General features: G+C 42.6%; 2 protein-coding genes across 7 annotated transcripts in view; one reads left to right on the forward strand and one right to left on the reverse strand.

Moving 5' to 3' along the window:
• The window catches only part of CLCN3 (chloride voltage-gated channel 3), a 71,340-nt gene extending 65,128 nt beyond the window's left edge, over positions 1-6,212 (forward strand). For 3 of the 5 annotated variants that reach the window (XM_061992035.1, XM_061992037.1, XM_061992036.1), the window contains 2 exons: positions 1,422-1,497; positions 3,124-6,212. In XM_061992035.1, coding sequence (XP_061848019.1) covers positions 1,422-1,497; positions 3,124-3,282 — 235 coding nt within the window. In that variant the 3' untranslated portion in view covers positions 3,283-6,212. The remainder of the gene's footprint in view (positions 1-1,421; positions 1,498-3,123) is intronic. The other 2 variants (XM_061992038.1, XM_061992039.1) reach the window with 1 other exon arrangement.
• A 1,783-nt stretch (positions 6,213-7,995) lies between these two features.
• Positions 7,996-18,067, reverse strand: LOC104549335 (histone PARylation factor 1). 2 transcript variants are annotated; one of them, XM_061993516.1, is made up of 8 exons: positions 17,986-18,067; positions 16,406-16,565; positions 13,520-13,706; positions 12,915-13,013; positions 11,731-11,881; positions 10,933-11,020; positions 10,151-10,323; positions 7,997-8,382 (listed from the first exon to the last, which is right to left on the reverse strand). In XM_061993516.1, exons 1-8 carry the CDS (start codon positions 18,040-18,042, stop codon positions 8,251-8,253), a joined length of 1,047 nt encoding a protein of 348 aa, XP_061849500.1. In that variant the 5' UTR covers positions 18,043-18,067; the 3' UTR covers positions 7,997-8,250. The 2 variants fall into 2 exon arrangements, with proteins under 2 accessions (XP_061849501.1, XP_061849500.1); XM_061993517.1 differs by lacking the exon at positions 12,915-13,013 and having other exon boundaries at positions 7,996-8,382.
• Positions 18,068-19,193: the final 1,126 nt, after the last annotated feature.

Below are 19,193 nucleotides of genomic sequence, written 5' to 3' on the forward strand. Positions count from 1 at the left end.
GTGCTGTTCTGTGAAATTCTTACTTCTCCCTTGTATTCCAAGTAAGCAGGCAGATAATTTCAGTGACTTTAAGATGGTCTGTTAAAACTTGCTGAATTAGAGCTAATTTTTGTCTCAGCAACATGGAGGAGAGATGACATGTTTTGCAGAAATTTAGTCTTCTGTGATGCACAGTCCGAGGCCTGTATTTCCTCATTCTTATATATGTTATGGCAATGTGCAATGCAAATACCTGGGTTGAAAAGTAAGGGAGAAAATGATAGAGTCGTTGTCCTAGCATTTACCACCAAGCTCTTGTTTGTGGAATACTAACAACTAAGTAACTGCTACTAGTTCTGGAACTTCAGTCTACAACTTTGATTCTACACTTCAAAATATTTCAAGGAAGTAATTTTAAAATGTGGAATATTTGTAAATGAGACTGTGGGGGGTTGTCATGTGATTAAGTAAATCAGCCTTAGGCATGGAAACATAAATGTTCATTATAATTGCCTCTTATCTAAACTACTCTTTTCTTGTTTTTTTACATGCTCTTTTTTCTATGTAACTGTTCCTTTAACATTCTGCTTTCCTGTATCTCTTGTGTTAAACACTTGACACCTAACATTGCAGCTCCTACCATGGTATCTGGCTTACCCTTTAGTATGTCTTTTAAGGCACCAGAGGAATGAAACGTTGTTTGCTCATCCATGTTTCTTAGGATCCGTGGAACAAAACCCAAGAAACCTGAAATACGGGTGGGATTTTCTTTGTCTCGGTGTGGGGAAAAAGACTGCTGCTACAAGTGGCAAATGTTTAAATTTCACATTGGTTTCCAAGTTTATTTTTCCAGATGTATTTTAAAACAAATCTATTTTATATGTTCTCCTGCTTTTTGCTCTTGATTTATACTGTCATGAAGGAAAAATCTGTCTGGATTTGTCTATTTCTAGGTAGACCAGATAACCCTGCTCTGTAGTGCATCTTCAAACCTCAGTTGCTATGACTTTATACAGTTATTACTTTGTTCACCTGCTGTGGCTTGTTAAAATGTGAATAATTATGTGTGAGTAAAAATAGCTGTTAAACAAAGGAAAGAAAGCAGATTTTCGTTTCCGTGCCTCTTAAAACGTGGAAGGATGTGAATTTGGAGAGAAGGGATGAAGTATGCTTCCCTGTCATGCACTTGATATGAGAAACATCCTGCTCTGGGGTGCTTGAAGATCCAACTGTGTTTAGCATTTTGGGAGAAAAAGTAAAAAAAAGGCAATGTCTGAGAAAGGGTACTGACTTCAAAATCATTTTTCATTTAATTTCATTAGCTTTCCTGCAACCTTTTTTTTTTTTTAAGTTTTGCTGTACTCTGATCCTTTTCATTATGATTACAACTTTTTTTAATTTGATTTCACACACAGTTATTAGCATAACATGATCTGTTTCAGGATTGTCTTGGGGATCATCACAAAGAAGAACATATTAGAGCATCTCGAGCAACTAAAGCAGCACGTCGAACCCTTGGTGATTAGATATATCAGATCTCATAATTAGACACATTAGAAGTCAGGAAGCATGAAACTTGTGAACTGTTCAGGGCTTTTGTGGCATCGGCTGAACAATGAAATCATCTTATGCTAAAAATTTGTATTAAACCATAAACCAATCTGTGCAAAATCCTTTTGTAGAAATGAAGCTGTTAATGCAAACATACTGTTAGTCACAACATTAAAGGAAAGTAAACAATACACTTTCTGATAGGTCCCTCTAGTTGATGTACTGCTTTCCCCCGGTGGGAAAGCACACAGCTAGGAATATTTTTTCCCTGTCCAATGCAAATTAAGATTTTCGTATATACCATTTTCTTTTTCCAATCGTTACAGCTTTAAGTAGCTGTTAAATAGCACAGTAACTGTCATGTCTTTTGAGAAGCAAAGCCAAGCATTAGATCTTCCCTGTAGTTCCTTTTTATCAACAAGATATTTTTAAAGTACTCTTGATTTTAGTAAAGTCCTGTGATTCTGCTGCTGTTACCTACAGCCATTGATGTAGTCCTTTATCAAATGATCAGTGATACCCTGCACCACTATGTGGCACGCTGCTGTGTGACTATTCACCAGAATCTAGATCTTGTTTTAACCACCATGTTGTGAACTAACCTTAGATAGATGGTAGACTTTTGTCTGAATTTGGATGTGCGTTGCTAGTTACATCCCTACTAAATGTATCCACCAAGTTTAGCTGCTTATGTGCAAAACATGCTAATTGTGTTCTCATTTTATGCTAATATTTCACAAGTATTTCATGCGTCCTTTAATAAGACAAAATGAAATGTACTAACCAGAATAACAAGGGCAGCAGCTCATTCATTCTGCTCTTTGCTTCTCCTGTGATATTATCCTTTTGGACAGTTGTACCTTTATTGGTATTTGCCAGATTTATAATTTTAAAAGCCATGAAGACACTGTCATAAGAGCACAGTATCCAAATTGGAAAATGAGAATTTTCTTTTATTGGTCACGATTTATTTTCTGAAGCTGTGAATTCCAAAAACTAGTAAACTATCATTCCTTCCACAAACTTGTCACGGCCAATACAGTGTGCTCCTATGAACACATATTCAGCCTGAGCCAGTGCATCAGACTGGAAGGATCCTTACAATTTAAAAATGGAGGGGAGCTTGATTTACTGTCGGATTTTGGGCCATCTAGCGGTATGTCACTTCTGATGGCGCTAGGTTGGAACATGCCTCCCCCTATGAAACGGGATCAATATCACTTTTTTCATACCTCTTTTTTCTTTGTCCCTCTCTGTTACTTTTTTGTTGGCATACGCTAATCAAAATTTCATTTTTGTGGAAACAAAAAGTTAAATAAAAATTGTCATGGGCTCCTCTTGTTTTACTTGTATTTCATTAAAATGGACTACAGCTGTCAGAGACCATCTGATACTGTGTCTCAGCATTGCTGTCTTTTAACAAACTGGTGGTTCCTCAGTATTTCGATAAATAAAATGTTTTTGTTTAAGTAAGAAAATCAGGCTGTTTACTTTTGCTCGATTCCTGTCAACAAAAAGGACTTGGCTACAGATTTGTTCTGCTTATGGTTTTCTCACTTGGATTAATACCACTCTCCCATTTGTCCTTTTCAGGCGCCTCCTTGGCATTATAACAAAAAAAGATATCCTCCGTCATATGGCCCAGACGGCAAACCAAGACCCCGCCTCAATAATGTTCAACTGAAAACCATAGCTGAGGAGAGAGAGGAAACGGAAGAGGAGGTTCATTTGTTGAATAGCACAACACTTTAGTTGGGGGGATACTTCTAAAATCAGAGACGAGAGCTGGGTTTTTGCATAACGGTGCTGCTGGAAATCAGGAGTTGGTCTGGGGGAGCGCGAGGCGAGCAAGGCTGACGGGAGCATGGGAAGGGCGTGCTGCTGTCCTGCACTGGATGCGTCCCGAGATGTCCGGTCTGCCATGATAGTGCAGTGGGTGAGCCGTGCGAGGTGGCGCAATTCTCCAGCCCCAGCCTGGTACTTCAGCATTGGAGAGACGTGTTATGAGTCCCCGTTTCTGGAGGGATCGTTCTGAATTGAGCCATCTTACGGAGCCTCAGAGGTCTTGCCCTTTTCGCCGTTGAAAACTGTTGTGTTAACTCATGAAATGTATTAATTATTACACATCACCACCTTTTTACATTCCAGAAGAGCTTTATTTCTCTCTCTCCTGAGCCGTAACAAAGCCTCTTTAAAATTGGTGTGCCCTTTTGAAGCAGTTGTTTCTCATATTGAGATGTACTGTGAGTTACTGAGGTTCCATCACAAGAAGGGAGGTTTTTCTCGTGCCATTAAACATGTAAGTTTGTACATCATGGAATGCGCGGGGCAGTACAGATCCACTGCGACAAAAACAGGTTGAACGGGTAATACCTTGCAAGAACCATGCCAGACTTCTTTCAACCCCTGTGCTGTCGTGATATGAGAAAAATTAAAACCAGATGAAACTAGCGTTTCAGAAAAAAATGCTGGTTTGGCTGCAGAAAATATCAATAATGTGACCTGGTCTTATGCAATTTTTGTATCATTGAAAACACTACGATATATACTAATGTGGTGCAGTATAAAGAAAAATACTGCTGTTCTACTAGTTAAGAGCTGGAACAATTCTGTATACGTGTCTCTGGTAAAAATTGCATGCTACAACACTGGAGATTTTTTTTTTTTTCCCCCTGTAAAATTTGAGAACGGTCATTTTTATTTTTCCTTCTCCACAGAAGACGTTCCACTGCTGACATGGTAGGAAGAATTGTAACTCATAACTTGCACTAAATGTATATTATTTTTCTTGAAGTTTTACCATTCTTTATTTATATTTGTATGGATTAAAAAAAATAAATATGAATCAGTTAATATCTCACATAACTAATTACCTTTTTAATGTGATTTTATAGAATAATTCATAATCCTCTGCAAGTAATGGAGGATTAGCAAATGTTTACAACTAGATGAAGGGTTTAAACAAAATGGCTTCTTTATGATCCAACACACATGCAAGATCATTTTCAAATGTAACTTTCACTGCCATTACCTTGAGATTTCCTTTTTACTAGCATATAGATAACTGGAAAATAGTAAAATTTTATTTTAAAAAACTGCAGGGTTTTAAAAATAATAGGATGAAAGCAACTGTAGTTATTAGGTTGCTTTTGACTTTTTTTTTTTTTCCTTTCTTTCTTTTTTCTTTTCCCCAAGTATATAGAGGTGTAAATGATACATAGCCACAGAAGAGGAGCAGCAGGGCAGAATCGATTCCAATACTTGAAACTTTGGCAGGACTTCAAAATTCAGCAGCAACATACCTGCTAGCAGGTGAACAGACACATCTCTAAATTCTGTCCTTTTTTTCTTTTCAGTCACCAGACTATTGATTTTATCAAACCACCACAAACATATGTAGAGGAAAAAGGGCAATATTTTTTAAGCCTAAAGTTGGGAGGACAAACAAAAAGAAGAAATCTGGCTGCCAAATATCATAATATAAGGTTAGATGGAATGTCTTTCTTTTAACAGTTATGCCCACAGGACTCTGGTAAAAGTGTAAAACAACAATCCAAGGTATCTCTTAAGGCATTCATCACAGTTACCTCACTTGTTTTTATTTGCAAAGTACTCAGCATGATTTTATCATCTGTAGTAACATACTGAAATGAAATTCTGGTACTTTTGGCAAGCTCCAAAATAATGCCTAAGCATTCTGCTGAAATTCTGATGATTTTTCTGAGTCTAAACCTGCCATCTCCATCTCTTCATCTCATCTCTTGCAGCAACTGGAACCAGTAGAAAGGGAAATGCACCAGTGGGCTTGTGGTGATCAGCCGCTGTATTAAAAACGGGTTTGGAACTGAAACAGGGAGTCAGGCCATGTAAAAATGGGAGAGGTGCAGCAAGGAGTTGTGTTCTCCCATGCAAAAGTCAGTGCTAGTGGCTCAGCATTGTTCTGTTACATTGTGTAAAGCTCAAGAAACTTCACAAGGAGCAGGATTTGACCCATTTCGAGAAGGGGGCTCTGGAAGTCGCCCATGATGCCAATTTCTGTTGTCTTGACTTTTTTCTACAGTGGAAGAGTATTAAAGCACTGCCCCTACACAAATTGCTTAAAATTGGTTTGAAACCTCTGCCAATGTCTGGTGTTTTGAAAACATGGCGCTGTGTACTGTATGAACTTGTTCCCAGTGCCACAGACTGTGCTATCTGAATTAAAATATAGTCCCCGCTCTTACCGTGTTTTCTAATTTCAGTGTGGAGCCCAAGTGCTGCATATAAACTGTGCACCTCTGTATGCTCTTCTTACCTGCTATGCTTTTCCTGTTGACATTTAAAAATGTCTTCTGGTAAACACATGGTAGAGGTTCAGACGACAAAGTATATGTGGCTGTGCTCTGCAGCAAAGCTTTCCCAACATGAAACTTCCATCACCTTACTCAAGTTACTGATTTGAAAAAAATGTGGTGAATGGGAGGGGCGAAGTGTCAGCAATTTTTTTCCCTTTTTAAATATTAAAAACCCCTTCAGTTACTGGTTCATGAAGAATGCATTCTTTGTTAATCTGTGATGTTGCCTAGAGCTGTATTTAATATTGATCAATGGTTTTATTTATAATAGTGTGGTAGAGCTGCATATCATTACAGTAAGAATTCTGATTACTGTGATGATTTAATCAAACATTAAAAACTTCTGTATGACCATTTATTGTTCTGTCATGTTTTCTCATTGTTTTCACAATAGTTGTATGGAGTATTTGTTTTGGTTTTTTTCCCCTGGGAGAAAAATCAACAGCTAAGAATTTTACATACAAAGCTAGTTAAGTGCATAACAAAGAGAAGAAGGAATTTTAGGAGGAGGTGCAGTTTTTGTATCGTTTGGCAATTGTATTGCCTGGCTCTAGCCAGACCCCCCTCCTCAGACAGGTCAGCATGAAGGGGTTTTTTTTCAACAATAGCCACTTTAAAAATTCCTTTAATTATATTGTTATAGTTGGCTTCCTAAATTAAGAGAGCTGAAAGTGGATGAGGCTTTTACCTTTTAAAGCCGGGATGATGTAGTTTCTACCCTGTACATTTTCAGTACTTCTTATTTAAACAACCAAAGGCAACTTAGACAATTATGTACTAATGATGCACAGCCCTTCTTCTGTATTTTCTTCAGCTGGTAAAACAGTTTTCCTTCTCACTGACAGATTAATAGGTAAGACTTGAACACCCATAGTAAGGTCCTCATTTCTGCAGAGTGAAGTTCACATGTAAGTAACAATGTGAAAAGTGACGGTGTTTTTGGTACTTGAGTGATTTACAGGGTATTAACATGAAGGCCTCTTCTACTTGAAACCTAAAAACTAAAGGGTATTTTTCAAGAAAGTACCTCTTTTTAATGTATAAAACATAACAGTTGGTTCCTGGGAAAAAGTCCCTGTATGTTTGTGCCTACATTTGAATAAATGGAGCATTTATCTGCTGAGTAAAAGGAGTGAGGTTGTTCAAGTCACAAAACATTGTGTATAGTTACCTTTTTTCATTAAAAGCTTGAGAGACACTGTTGTAGCACGCTGCCCTAGACTGAGAATTACTTATTAGTTTATGATGGATGGGACCTTTGAAGGTACCATCCTTTGCTAAAAAAGTAGGGACTCTGAAATTCAAGCAGATTGGTAGTAGCCTATAATCTTCCTTAGCCATCCTGTCATCATTAGTAATGATGCCAGCTGCTACAATTAGAAGTCAGGTCATGGAAGACAGCAAGTTGACCAAGAGCAAATTTTGTTTTCCATTTGTTTCTGGACTGTTACTTCAAGCAGTTGCCTGAGAACAAGACTCTTTTTAAAGTGCAACAACATTGAGCAGTGGACCAATGCACTTGAAAACTATTTGCATCTTGTACAAAATTACTTTGATTCTACTTTTAGAAGTCCATGTTAGTGAAAAACAGAAGGTGACTTCTTCTAAGGTAGCAAGTGCAGTGGAATTTTTAATTTATCATGTAATGATGTCTGATAGCTGGGGTTTAATCCTGTTTGTTTCCTGTTCATCAGCCAGGTCCAGCAGATTTGAGACCAGATTTAACGCTTTGTTGTAATGCAAAAGGAAGGCTCCTCTGACTGGATTTTTTTTACCTATGTGGTGGGATGGAATTGAGGAAATGTACCACGCTGCCTGTAAAAACCACCAGGAACAAGGAAATGGGAGTTCGGTAGGTGTAAATAAGCAGCTATCTCTGACTGGCCTACACCGAGCAAGTCCGTGATTAAGTTCCCCAGCTCCTAGGGGTGCTCTAAGATGTAACACGGCGTGTAGTTGAGGAAGGTGTGCTCCCGGCTGAGCGAGAGCAGCCTGCGGTGCAGCTCCTGAGCTGTTGAGCGCGCAGGCGAGACAGCGGCCCCAGGCGGGCCCCGCGCTACTCCCGCCCCGCGCCTGCAGTCAGGCCCCGCGCAGCGGCGGCTCCGCCCCGCTCCCGCCCAGCCGTTGCCGCAGTAGCGGCCCGAGACGCCCCGTCCCGCCGCCTCCGCGCATGCGTGGCCAGACACATACCTCACCTTTCCCCCGACCCTGGCGCGGCAGCCGAGCGCAACGGCGCGGGAACCACCTCATCCATAGAAAAGCTTTACTGGCCACGGGGGCACTGCCACTCCGTACAGAAAAAGCGCACAATCACACACACAACGAAGGGAAAGCTCACACCCGAGAAGGCGCGGCGCAGGGAGCAGCAGCCCGCCACAGGTGCAGCTCAGGGCACCAGCTGGTCCACCTCCTCCTCCCGACGGTTGGCCAAGTGCGACTCAATGATCTCAGCGAAGAGGTTCCTCTTCAGCAGGGTGTAAGCCAGGGGCAACAGCTGGCCCACCGTCTTGTGGAAGTACTGTAGGCAAGAGGGAAAACATAACCAGACCTGAGGAGAAAGGGAGTGCTTTGCCCTCTTCAAACTGCCTTCCCTCACCCACCCCCCACCATGACAAGGCTCCTGCTCCACCAGTATCAGCCACAGCAAGGTCAGGTGACATTACCTCAGCTGCTGATTTTCCCCCTAGAGGTAGCAATCCATTGTTTGGTAACTATTGTTAAGGCACACAGAAGTCCAGGCTGCAGGTTAAGTCCCAGGTCCTGTCACACTCCACAGGCTCTAGGGGACTTCAGTGGTACTTACAGTAACCACTGGAGGGCTTCAAATATATCAAAGTCCAAGTATATTTGGCAGCGATGACAGTCACTGTACATGCAAAGCCCATTATACCCCTCCTGTGAGGGGGAAGAGGTTTAAATACTTTCCCATGCCTTAGACTACAGATAAAAGTTTTGGTGCCTCCTCTGTCTCTGAAAGCCAAGGAACTGGCAGGCTCCAGGCAGAGCCAGAAAACAGCTTCAAGTGTCTACAGGCAAGCAAAAAGATCACTTGAGACCAAACCATGGTGTTATTTCTGTGTGAAGCCCCTGGGTTTCTGTTTTACTCATCTAGAAAACAAAACAAGGTTTCCATTTTTAGAAAACAGCTGCAAAACTTTAGCTGTTTCAAACTGCTGCATAAGATGGGTATTGGGACATGTCACAGTATTATGAAGACAATTTGTCATTGCAGTGGTTGGTCTCACATGCCAAGTGGGTTTGCCTCCAGCTACACAGCCCATCTTCCCTTCACCACCCTTCCAGGTGCAGGAAGGGATTAGGCAGCTGAAGCAGCAGTCTCTGAAGGAGACTGAAATACACAGGGTACTGGAAGAAAATATGTTCCCAGATGCTGTAGGGAACTTCAGGGGGCAGGACAAGAAACCTAAGAAACGCATCAGTAATGTAACAGTGTATGGAGAGAGCAGTAAATTTTCCTTCATTTCAGTGGCTAAATACTTTAACTAGTCTTTAGCACAACTCCTCTAGGCCTACATTAAGCATGGCAAGATTTTTACCCTTCTACATGATTCTTTGGAACATCCCCCTTGACAATGCTGTTGTTACTAAAAGAAGCCATTTCACGTGGGTATTTCACATCCATGCTGAAGCTTCCTTATACATCATTTCCTAGCCACAGATTTACTACAGACATGATCCTTTTCATCAATGGGGCAGCAGCCAATACAGAACAGAAAGGTCCAAGTAGAATCCTTACGTGTGCTAGTATCAGCTCATTTCTGGTATTCCTTGTTAACACAGAACCAGAGACACCTGGTGGGAGGTTTCCCACACAGCCACCCAGGCAGCCTAGCTAAGCAACTGACCTGGTTCAGTTCTTTTCAAGCTGGGGTTGCTGTAAGTATCTGTCTGTTGATCCTGTTGAATAGCAGTGCTTGCACTCATGCAAGGAGTTGGGGTCAGGGGACTACTCACTGTATCTGGATCAGACATTCTGCATTTTTAGGAGTCTCACAGCTCATCTTACACACATCAAATCACAAAGTTAAATCTGTTTAAATGCTTCTGGATTGCAGGATTGTGCTTTCATACAAGCGATTTTAAATTCAACTTGGAATGACGTTGTGTGACCTTTTTAGCAGTCTTCATGAAGTAAGAATCTTCGTGTAGACTTTCAGGATTCTCAGGGTTTATCATGTGACAGAGTTGGGAATAAAGACCTATGACAGAACAGCTCCTGGTCCAGGCATAATATACCGTGTAACTGTGCCTGCTGCAGTACTCACATGGGACCCGTAGCAGAACAGGTCGGTGCCCAGCTCATAACCCATCCCGTAGTCACACTCATCGTTAGCAAACTGAACAAAGGTCAGCATCTCCTGAAGGGGCGCAAAGGCCTTCAGCCGCTCGTTGTCAGTGGGAGCATCAACAATGGCCTTGCAGATTTTTTTAAGATTAGCTGCAAAAAACAAGAGCAGAAATATTTAAGTTTAAATACTGAATTCAATATTGCACAGAGGTAGTTTGTGGCAAACAACATACCTGTATGTCACGCTTACATGAAGACTAAGTGTCACACCTTGAGTTGCTGGGGAGAAAAAAGCTTTCCCCTCCCTCGCTGTTCATTCTTGCCCTGTGCCCACCCATCTCACTTCCGCATAAAGACACAGGCATTTCTGTAGTGAACTTGCATCAAGGAACTCATTCTGGTTATAACAACACTGAGAGAAGTAGCAGGAGAAGGAATAAAACCACAAATCCTGGAATGGAGATGAGTTTTTTGGACCTACTTCCTGTATGGCTGTGCCAATACAAAAGAAAAGGTCTTCTGAACTGCTACTTCAGGTACTGTTATTTCAGACTTAGCATGTTTCATTGATTCTCATCTGGCTTATTTTAAAAAATATACTTTGAAGTCAAGTTTAAAGGATAAGACTTCTGCCTTTTACTCCTACCACTCATATTCTTGAGGTAGGAAACAGGAATGCAGCTTTTTTTTTTTCCACAGTAGCTGTGTGACTGAAGGTTGTTTACTTAGAGCAGAAGAATATAGTAAATAATATTTTACCATTTGTTTCAGGAAGTTCTCTGTATCCAACATCATTTTTGTCTACAGGAACAACTAGGCCTGCTCCATGAAATGCTTTGGTCACCACCTAAATAAAGAGATAGGAAGGTGAATATAGCACCGTAAGTCAATATTGGGACACAAAACCCCTCACCTCACTGAACAATGTTAACACCTGACTGCTGGCAGTGGCAGTCAGACCTGATAGTGCCCAGGCTCCTGGACATCAATTTACTTTCCAACTATATGGCAATTACCTTTAAATATTCAAGTTAAAGGTACCTTGAAACTCCAGTAATCTAAGAATCCCTGCAGTCACTTGTGTAGCACTGTACATTTTAGTCACCTACCATAATTATTTCACTAGGTATTCAAAAAACATCCATTACTAATGCATATTGTCCTTAATAGTCCTGTTCCCAAAAGATCCAACCCAAATGTTTACATGAAACTTTACTATGAAGCATTTTTTTTTTCCATGCTCCCTATTTGTTGTAGTTTTTAGACTATTTCCCTTATTTGTTTGTGGGTTTTCTTTTTTCCTCTTTACTTGAATGCCAAGCTATGGTTTACAAGAGTAAAGTGTTTTGATTTAATCCTATTATTTGGAACACATCTGTATTAATCTTCCCTCTCCTGAAGTTTTAGAGATAGATTATTAGCTCTGGAAATTCCTAAACAAAGCATCTTTACTGACTACGAGGAGAAATGAAACATGAAAGAAACAGGCGACTAAATTGAAAAAAAAAAAAAGTTTAACAGAACTTAGTTCTCTCCAGTGGATCAGGAAAGTCATACTTTCTTATCTCTCTGTTTCATCTTTGTGGTTTTTTGTTCCAGAGAATAGCCCAGTTCTTTCGCTGTTCTTGTTAGTTTTTCATCTAAGTCTTTCAAAACAGCATTTTTCTTTTTATCAGTCACTTCCTGAAGTTTTTTTGACAAAAATAATCTGCAACAAAAGAAACATGTCTTAAAAGTGCTCAAGAGAAAATAAACAGAGATCAATAGCCTTCTGATCACTAAACCTTCACATATTATAATGAAGACTAGCAACCATGGGTTTTGAGAATGCAAGCCTCTTAACAAGAAAGAAACAAAGTCTGTAACAGAGAGTACTTTTGCATTTCCTATCCATATTTGCATTACAATACAGTTTATGCAATCCCCAAGTGCTGAAGATTCTCCTGAACTCGAAGCTGGTCATCCTTCTACCTTAGAGAATTCAGTTTGCTGCTTCAGTGCCATATACACAATTTGTCATCCAAGTCATGCATGTAAACACATATTTATGAGTTTCATGTGGTGCTTTCAAAACAAATGTCCTCGTTTAATTCTGCACAATCCAAGGGTTCTTTTGCTTTTGTGTCAGCTCTCTTCAGTGTGCTTTCACTTAGTGACACATGGCTGTCCTTAAGAGAGCTTTCCATTTTTAACTGACAGGTGATGAAATCTGTTGTTTACATTCAGGACACAGCACCATGTAAAGCTTCATGAATCATACTGAATTACATATAAACATCATCCTGCCCCAGGTTGGAAATGGTTCTTCTTACAGTCATTCATCATACACAAAAATAATGTATTTTCATGCAGGCAAGAATAACAACTAGATGCTACTCATTTAGTGTGATAGTCAGGTTTCCTTCACCACTGTTTGAGATGCCTTTTCTTTACTTGTGATGTGTTTTAAACACACCTAGTAAGCTTTCCCCCATCACCCCTATAGAGCCTATCCCTGCCAATACATTTAAAGAACAAGATAATTAACACTTATCTATTTTATTTATAAAAGGAAAAAACTGTTGAGAAGCCTCTTAAGGCTTTTGAGAGTACCTTTAAAGTTGCTGTCAGGAGCAGAAAATAAGTGAGGATTTCTTAAGAAAGATAATACATAGTAAGTTAGCTGCACTATTCCACATAACAGCTCCTGATCAGTAGTTTCTCTTCTACTCTTTAGAAGTAAAAGTAAGCATGAACCTTACTTGACTGCAGCAAAGACATTATCACCAACTTGTGAAATCACACAGCCCTTCTTAGCTTCATTTGCACCAACCCACACTGGAAGCTCATCTGGCACATCCCTGTTTATGAAGAGGTACACACAAATAGTCAAGCTGTGTCTATTTCTTCTCTTTCAAAGTAAAATTAATTTGCCTCCTCACCATGCTGCTGTCTCCTTCAGAAATGCAGCCTAAGAAACAGCCGTAGACACAAAACTCTCAAATCTTACAGCATGACTTTGAAAGGAGCTTTTATCAGTACATACACAGAAAATACACATTCTCTTTATTTTGTAAGGCTTGACTACTTGTAAGTATCAGGGCAAAAGAATAATAAGCGAAAGTGCTCTGGAAGGTTAGGGGAGGTAGTTTAATAAATATCTAAATCTAGTCTTCAACTTCAATATCTGTGAGTTTTGGTTTTTTTTAAGGATATTACCACATGTGTTAATATTAACAATCCTGTTACAGAAGTGAAAGATTCTTGCTTGGTGACAGGATTTGAGAATGCTGCACCGTCTTGTGGAGAAAAGAGAGGAGAAAAAGCTACACATAATTACAGTCCAGCAAGAGCATATATTAAATACCTGAAATATCCCATGTGATACTGTGTTTTGCTATCCCCCACAAGGATAGTCTGGAATTCTGGAGGATCATAAAAGAATCTCCAATGAAGATTGAAGTTGACATCTGTTGATTTAGCTTTTTTGTGTTTTCCAGCAAGAATATCATATGGTCCAACCAGCTTAAGTCCAACATTTGACACAAGTGCATCTAAAAATCAAAGCACAAACTGGTTTACTTTCTGGTAGGTGCACATCTAAACTAAGAAGTTTTTCTCATCCAGATATTGAAAGCTTCAGTAAATCCAAACAGCCAAACACTATTTACCAGAGGAAGAAAGCTGAGATATTCTTTTATTCAGATAGCTCTCATCCAGGAGTTATTACACTTCTCATAAGAAGTCATGGTCAGTGGTTCACCATCTGGATGGAGATCAGTGATGGGACGAATGTAAGACTGTTGTTAGAGGATGTAGGGAGGCAACTAGGAAACATAAAGCCTCACTGGAGTTGTACCTTGCAAGGGAGGTCAAGGACAAGAAGAAGGGCTTCTTCAAATACATTACAGATAAAACTAACGCTAGAGGCAGTGTAGGCCCACTGTTCAATGAGGCGGGTGCCCTGGTGACAAGAGGATACAGAGAAGGCAGAGTTACTGAATGCCTTTTTTGCCTCTGACTATACTGCTGGAGACTGTCCTCAGGAGCCCCAGGCTCCAGAGGAAGTCAGGTTAAAGGAGGATTTTTCTCTGGTTGATGAGGACTGGGTTAAGGATCAGTTGAGCAATCTGGATATACATAAATCCATGGGCCCCAAGGGGATGCACCCACGGGTGCTGAGGGAGCTGGAAAAAGTCATTGCTAAACCACTCTCCATCATCTTCAGTAAGTCGTGGAGAACAGGAGAGGTGCCTGAGGACTGGAGGAAAGCGAATGTCACTCCAGTCTAAAAAAAAAAAAAAATGGCAAGAAGGAGGAGCCGGGTAACAACAGACCAGTCAGCCTCACCTCCATCCCTGGAAAGGTGATGGAACGACTTATCCTGGGTGTTGTCTCCAGGCATTTAAAGGACAAGAGGGTCATTGGGAGCAGTCAACATGGCTTTACCAAGGGGAAGTAAAGTTTGACCAAGCTGATAGCCTTTTATAAAGATGTAACCAGGTGGGTAGATGGTGGTAGTGCAGTGGATGTGGTTTATCTCCATTTCAGTAAAGCATTTGACACCGTCTCCCACAGTAACCTGGCAGAAAGTGTGATCTGGATGATCAGGTAGTGAGGTGGATTGTTAACTGGCTGAAGGGAAGAAGGCAGAGCTGTGATCAATGGGGCAGGGTCTAGTTGGAAGTCTGTATCTAGTGGAGTCCCTCAGGGGTCGGTACTATTCATTAATGACCTTGATGAGGGAGCAGAGGGCACTGTCAGCAAGTGTGCTGATGATACTAAACTGGGGGGGAGTGGCTGACACACCAGAAGGCTGTGCTGCCATTCAACAAGACTTGGACAGGCTGGAGAATTGGGCAGGAAGAAATCTAATGAAACTCAACAAGGTCAAGTGTAAAGTGTTGCATCTGGGAAAGAATAACCCCATGTACCAGTACAGGTTGGGGAATGAACTGTTAGAGAGCAGTGTAGGGAAAAGGGACCTTGAGAGTCCTGGTGGGCAGCAGGATTGAGCCAGCCATGTGCCCTCATGGCCAATGGCATCCTGGGGTGCATTAGAATGGCTGTGGGCAGTAGGTCAAGAGAGATTCTCCTCCCCCTTTACTCTGCCCTCATGAGACTGCATCTGGGATATTGTGTCCAGTTCTGGGCCCCTCACTTCAAGAGGGACAGGGAGCTGCTGGAAAGAGTTCAGCACAGGGCCACCAAGATGATGGAGTGAAGTATCTCCCTTATGATGAAAGGCTGAGGGAGCTGGGGCTTTTTAACTTGGAGGAGACTGAGGAGTGACCTCATTCATGTTTACAAATATGTAAAGGACGGGTGTCAGGAGGATGTAGCCAGGCTCTTCTCAGCGATGGCCAATGACAGGTCAAGGGGCAATGGTATAAACTGGAACATAAGGGGTTCCAAAGGAACACTAAGCTGAGTGGGGTGGATGACACACCTGAGGACCAGGATGCCATCCAGAGGGACCTGGAAGAGCTCAAGAAGTGGGCCTACATGAGCCTCATGAGGTTCAGCAAGGTCAAGTACAAGGGCTTACACCTGCATTGAGGCAACTCCATTATCAATACAGGCTGGGGGATGAAGGGTCTGAGAGCAGCCCTGCAGAGAAGGACTTGTGGATGAAAAGCCAGACATGGGCTAGTCCAGAAAACCAAGAAGGGGGTGTTTTGTTTTGGTTTTTTTTTTCACAACGAGGGTGGTGAAACATTGGCATGGGTTGCTCAGAGAGGTTGTGGATGCTCTATCCCTGGAAACATTTAAGGCCAGATTGGACGGGGCTCTGGGCAACTGATCTAGTTGAAGATGCCCCTGCTCATTGCACAGGGTTTGGACTAGTCTCTCCCAAGCCAAGCCATTGTATAATTCTAAAAGAAACTGTAATTTCTAGAGCACTCAGAGATGCCACATTCTGCTATAAATTCAGGGAAGTGGAAAACTGGATTGATATGAGGAAACTTCAGCTCCATACTAAACATTTTAAATGCACTTGCCAGGCAGATGTAGACAACATTTACAACTCTGGTATTACATAATTTAAGTCATTATACTTTAGAAAGCTTGAAATGTACAGATATCTTTGTGATATACCTCCAGTATTGTTGATTACAGTCACACAAATACCCTGCATCTTAAATGAAACCTGAAGCAGCATTACAGTGCATCTGATCACCTCCAGTTTGCCTGTCTTCAGGCTGTTTTTGAGAGTGAAAGTTAGAAGCAAAAAAGTATTTAAAGAACCTACCACTTGGTTTCTCAGGATCTAGTTCCTCACAAAACTTCCAAAACTGATAGAAGTCTTCAGGCAGCCTAAGCCGATAGCACGTTTCTGCTTCTTGACGAAGACTGTCGGGAATATCTGCCTGACTTGACTTTCTTTTCTTAACTTCTCCATTTTTTTCACTCTGCAGATAAAACAAACAAACCAACCAACTGCTAAAGTTCATCTGTTTGCTTTACGTAAGTTCTACTGAAGGTTTTTACAGAGCTTCTGTACTGATGGAGGAACAACGACTAAGGCCATAAAGTCATGCTTCCTACTCTAAAACCAGCATATATACTGATCAGAAGGTCTGTTTTGGACAGAATCCCCTGAAGATGTATTATCATAGAATGGTAGGGGTGACATGCTAAACATGTATGAAACAGCAAAGCACTACTTTGATATTAATGGGTCAATATAATCAGGAGAAGCACTTATTAGTTACTCAAGAAAAAGGATTAAGCAATCTCAAAGTTTAATCTAATTTCTACATTATTTAAAAGGTGAATGTCAAGAGGATGGGGCAGAACTTTCTTCTGTAGTGTTCAGTGATAGAACAAGGAATAATGGACAAAAGCTGGATAAGTTTCACCTAAACATAAGGGAAGAACTATTTTACTGTGAGGGAGCCCTGGCACAGGCTGCCCAGGGAAGGTGTGGAGTCTCGTTCTCTGGAGGTTTTCAAAACCTGCCTGGATGCGTTCCTGTGACACCTGATGTAGACGGACCTGCTTGAGCACTGGGGTTGGACTAGGTCATTTTTAGAGGTCCCTTCCAACCTCTACCATTTGTGACCATTTCCAATCACACAGCAGCCTGCATCCATGAAATTCTTATGTTTTACAGATGGTTCAAAGGAAGAATACTATTTTATCATAGTCATTTAGGTTGGAAAAGATCTTTAAGACCATTGAGACCAACCATTAACCTAACACTAGTGAGTCTGATTAAATGACAACAAAAATCCTCCAAGTGTCCATCTGTGCTATTCAACACCTGAACTCGTGTACTTTACAGCACAGCATTTTAAAAGCAGCCTGAAGTTTAAGTTGTTTTAGAAAACGAAGATCTACGAACCAAAACACGGCAAGCTACGTCCCTTCGAGCATGCACAGCACTAAAACGGTCACCTCGTTCTCACGCAAGCTTCCAAGAATATTTTGGGAAGTAAGGTTTCTTTTCTCTCGTAACAACAGTACAACGAGGCAGACATTTCAACTCCTCAGGCAGCCGCCATCAGGTGCTTAACTACACCGCGAGTACCCCCTGAGAGCCGCGGACGTGGCCTCAAGGAGGATGGGGCAGCTGCAGCACACCTGAAACGCGGGAAGCCCCTGCGACAGGGGCCCGGGTAGAGACGCCCAGCTCCCGCGTCGGAGAAAGAAGGGCGCCGGAGGGCTCCGAAGCAAACCCAAACGCGGGGCAAGTAAGCAGAGGCCCGGCACTCCGGCGGAGCATCCGTGCCGAGACAGGCCCACGGCCCCTCAGGCCGGGGCCTGCGGCCCCCCCGCCCCGGGGCAAGCGCGGTGACCCCCCCTCCGCCCGCGCCCGCTAACGGCCACCTGCTCGCCGTCCGGGCCCGCCGCGCCGCGCGGCCGCCGCTTCCCGCCACCTGTCATGCTCCCGCCGCCCGCATCGCGCGAGAGCGCCTCCCGCCCCCCTCCCCGCCGCTGCTTTCGAGGCCGCGCTCCGCGCATGCGCAGGCGGCGGCGCGCCCCCAGCCCCAGCCCCGTCCCCGCCGCCGTAGCGTGCCGGCGCTGCCGCCTGCGCGAAGCGCCGCCCCCGAGCGGGACGGGAAGGGGCCGGTCACGGCTTGCGCGTCCGCTGAGGGGCCGGGGCTCCGGCACGAGGAGGCGGCGGCGGGGGTGGGAGCGGGGCCTCACCTGACCGGTCCGCGTAGGCATCATGTGCGTGGGTAATGAGCGCTCGTAGAAGCGCCTTGCGCAGGCTTACACGGGCGGATGAGCTCCAGAAGCCGGCTACCGCAGAGCTCGCCGCTAAGAGACCGAGGATGAGAGGAGGCGGGAAGAGTGGCCTGAGCGATACCGTGCAGGCTTGCGTTAGCCCCGGGCTACGGCGGCCGTCACCGCCTGTGAGGAGGGAACGAGGTGGAAGAGAACGATCGCAGTTGACTCGCGATTGCGGACATGGCTGAGTGCGAGACATCGAGTCGGGAAGGTTGCTCCCGTGTTTTCTCCGTGTCAGGGTCGCTCGCCTCAGGACTGTCTCCCTAACCTTTCGGGGGTGTTTTAATCCTAGATACACACAGGTACAAATTCCTGTAATACAAGTTAGGGTCATATAGTGGGATGAAATAGGAAAAAAAAGAAAAAGATTACTCGAATCGAATGGAATATTTCTCTTCACAACTAAGGGCATAGAGAGGGGAAGCAGCACGCTGAAAAGAAAAAGCCACAATCCCCTCAGCCTTTGACTTATATTCTTTACAGCTACTAAATTCTAAAAGTGCCATCACAGTTTCTTTTCCAATGAAACAATCAAGGCAGCAGTGTGTAACGTGCAGTAAGGGAGGCAGGTTCCTCAGCTCACTAAAGCACATAATCACATTATTTAACATCCATTCAAGTGTATTGCTGAAATGCTTTGCACAGAGAAAGGCCTAGAAAGCAAATATCACAGAAGGAGGCAGTGGAAAGCTGGTTATATATAAGCATTCACTTTTTTTTTTTGCTAAGTCAGATTACATTGGTCTTATTTAAAGAAGCACAATATAGTTTAACTATAGGATTTCTTTCTGGTATGCAGCATG

This window comes from Colius striatus, chromosome 3 (genome assembly GCF_028858725.1).
Source record: "Colius striatus isolate bColStr4 chromosome 3, bColStr4.1.hap1, whole genome shotgun sequence".
NCBI lineage: Eukaryota > Metazoa > Chordata > Aves > Coliiformes > Coliidae > Colius > Colius striatus.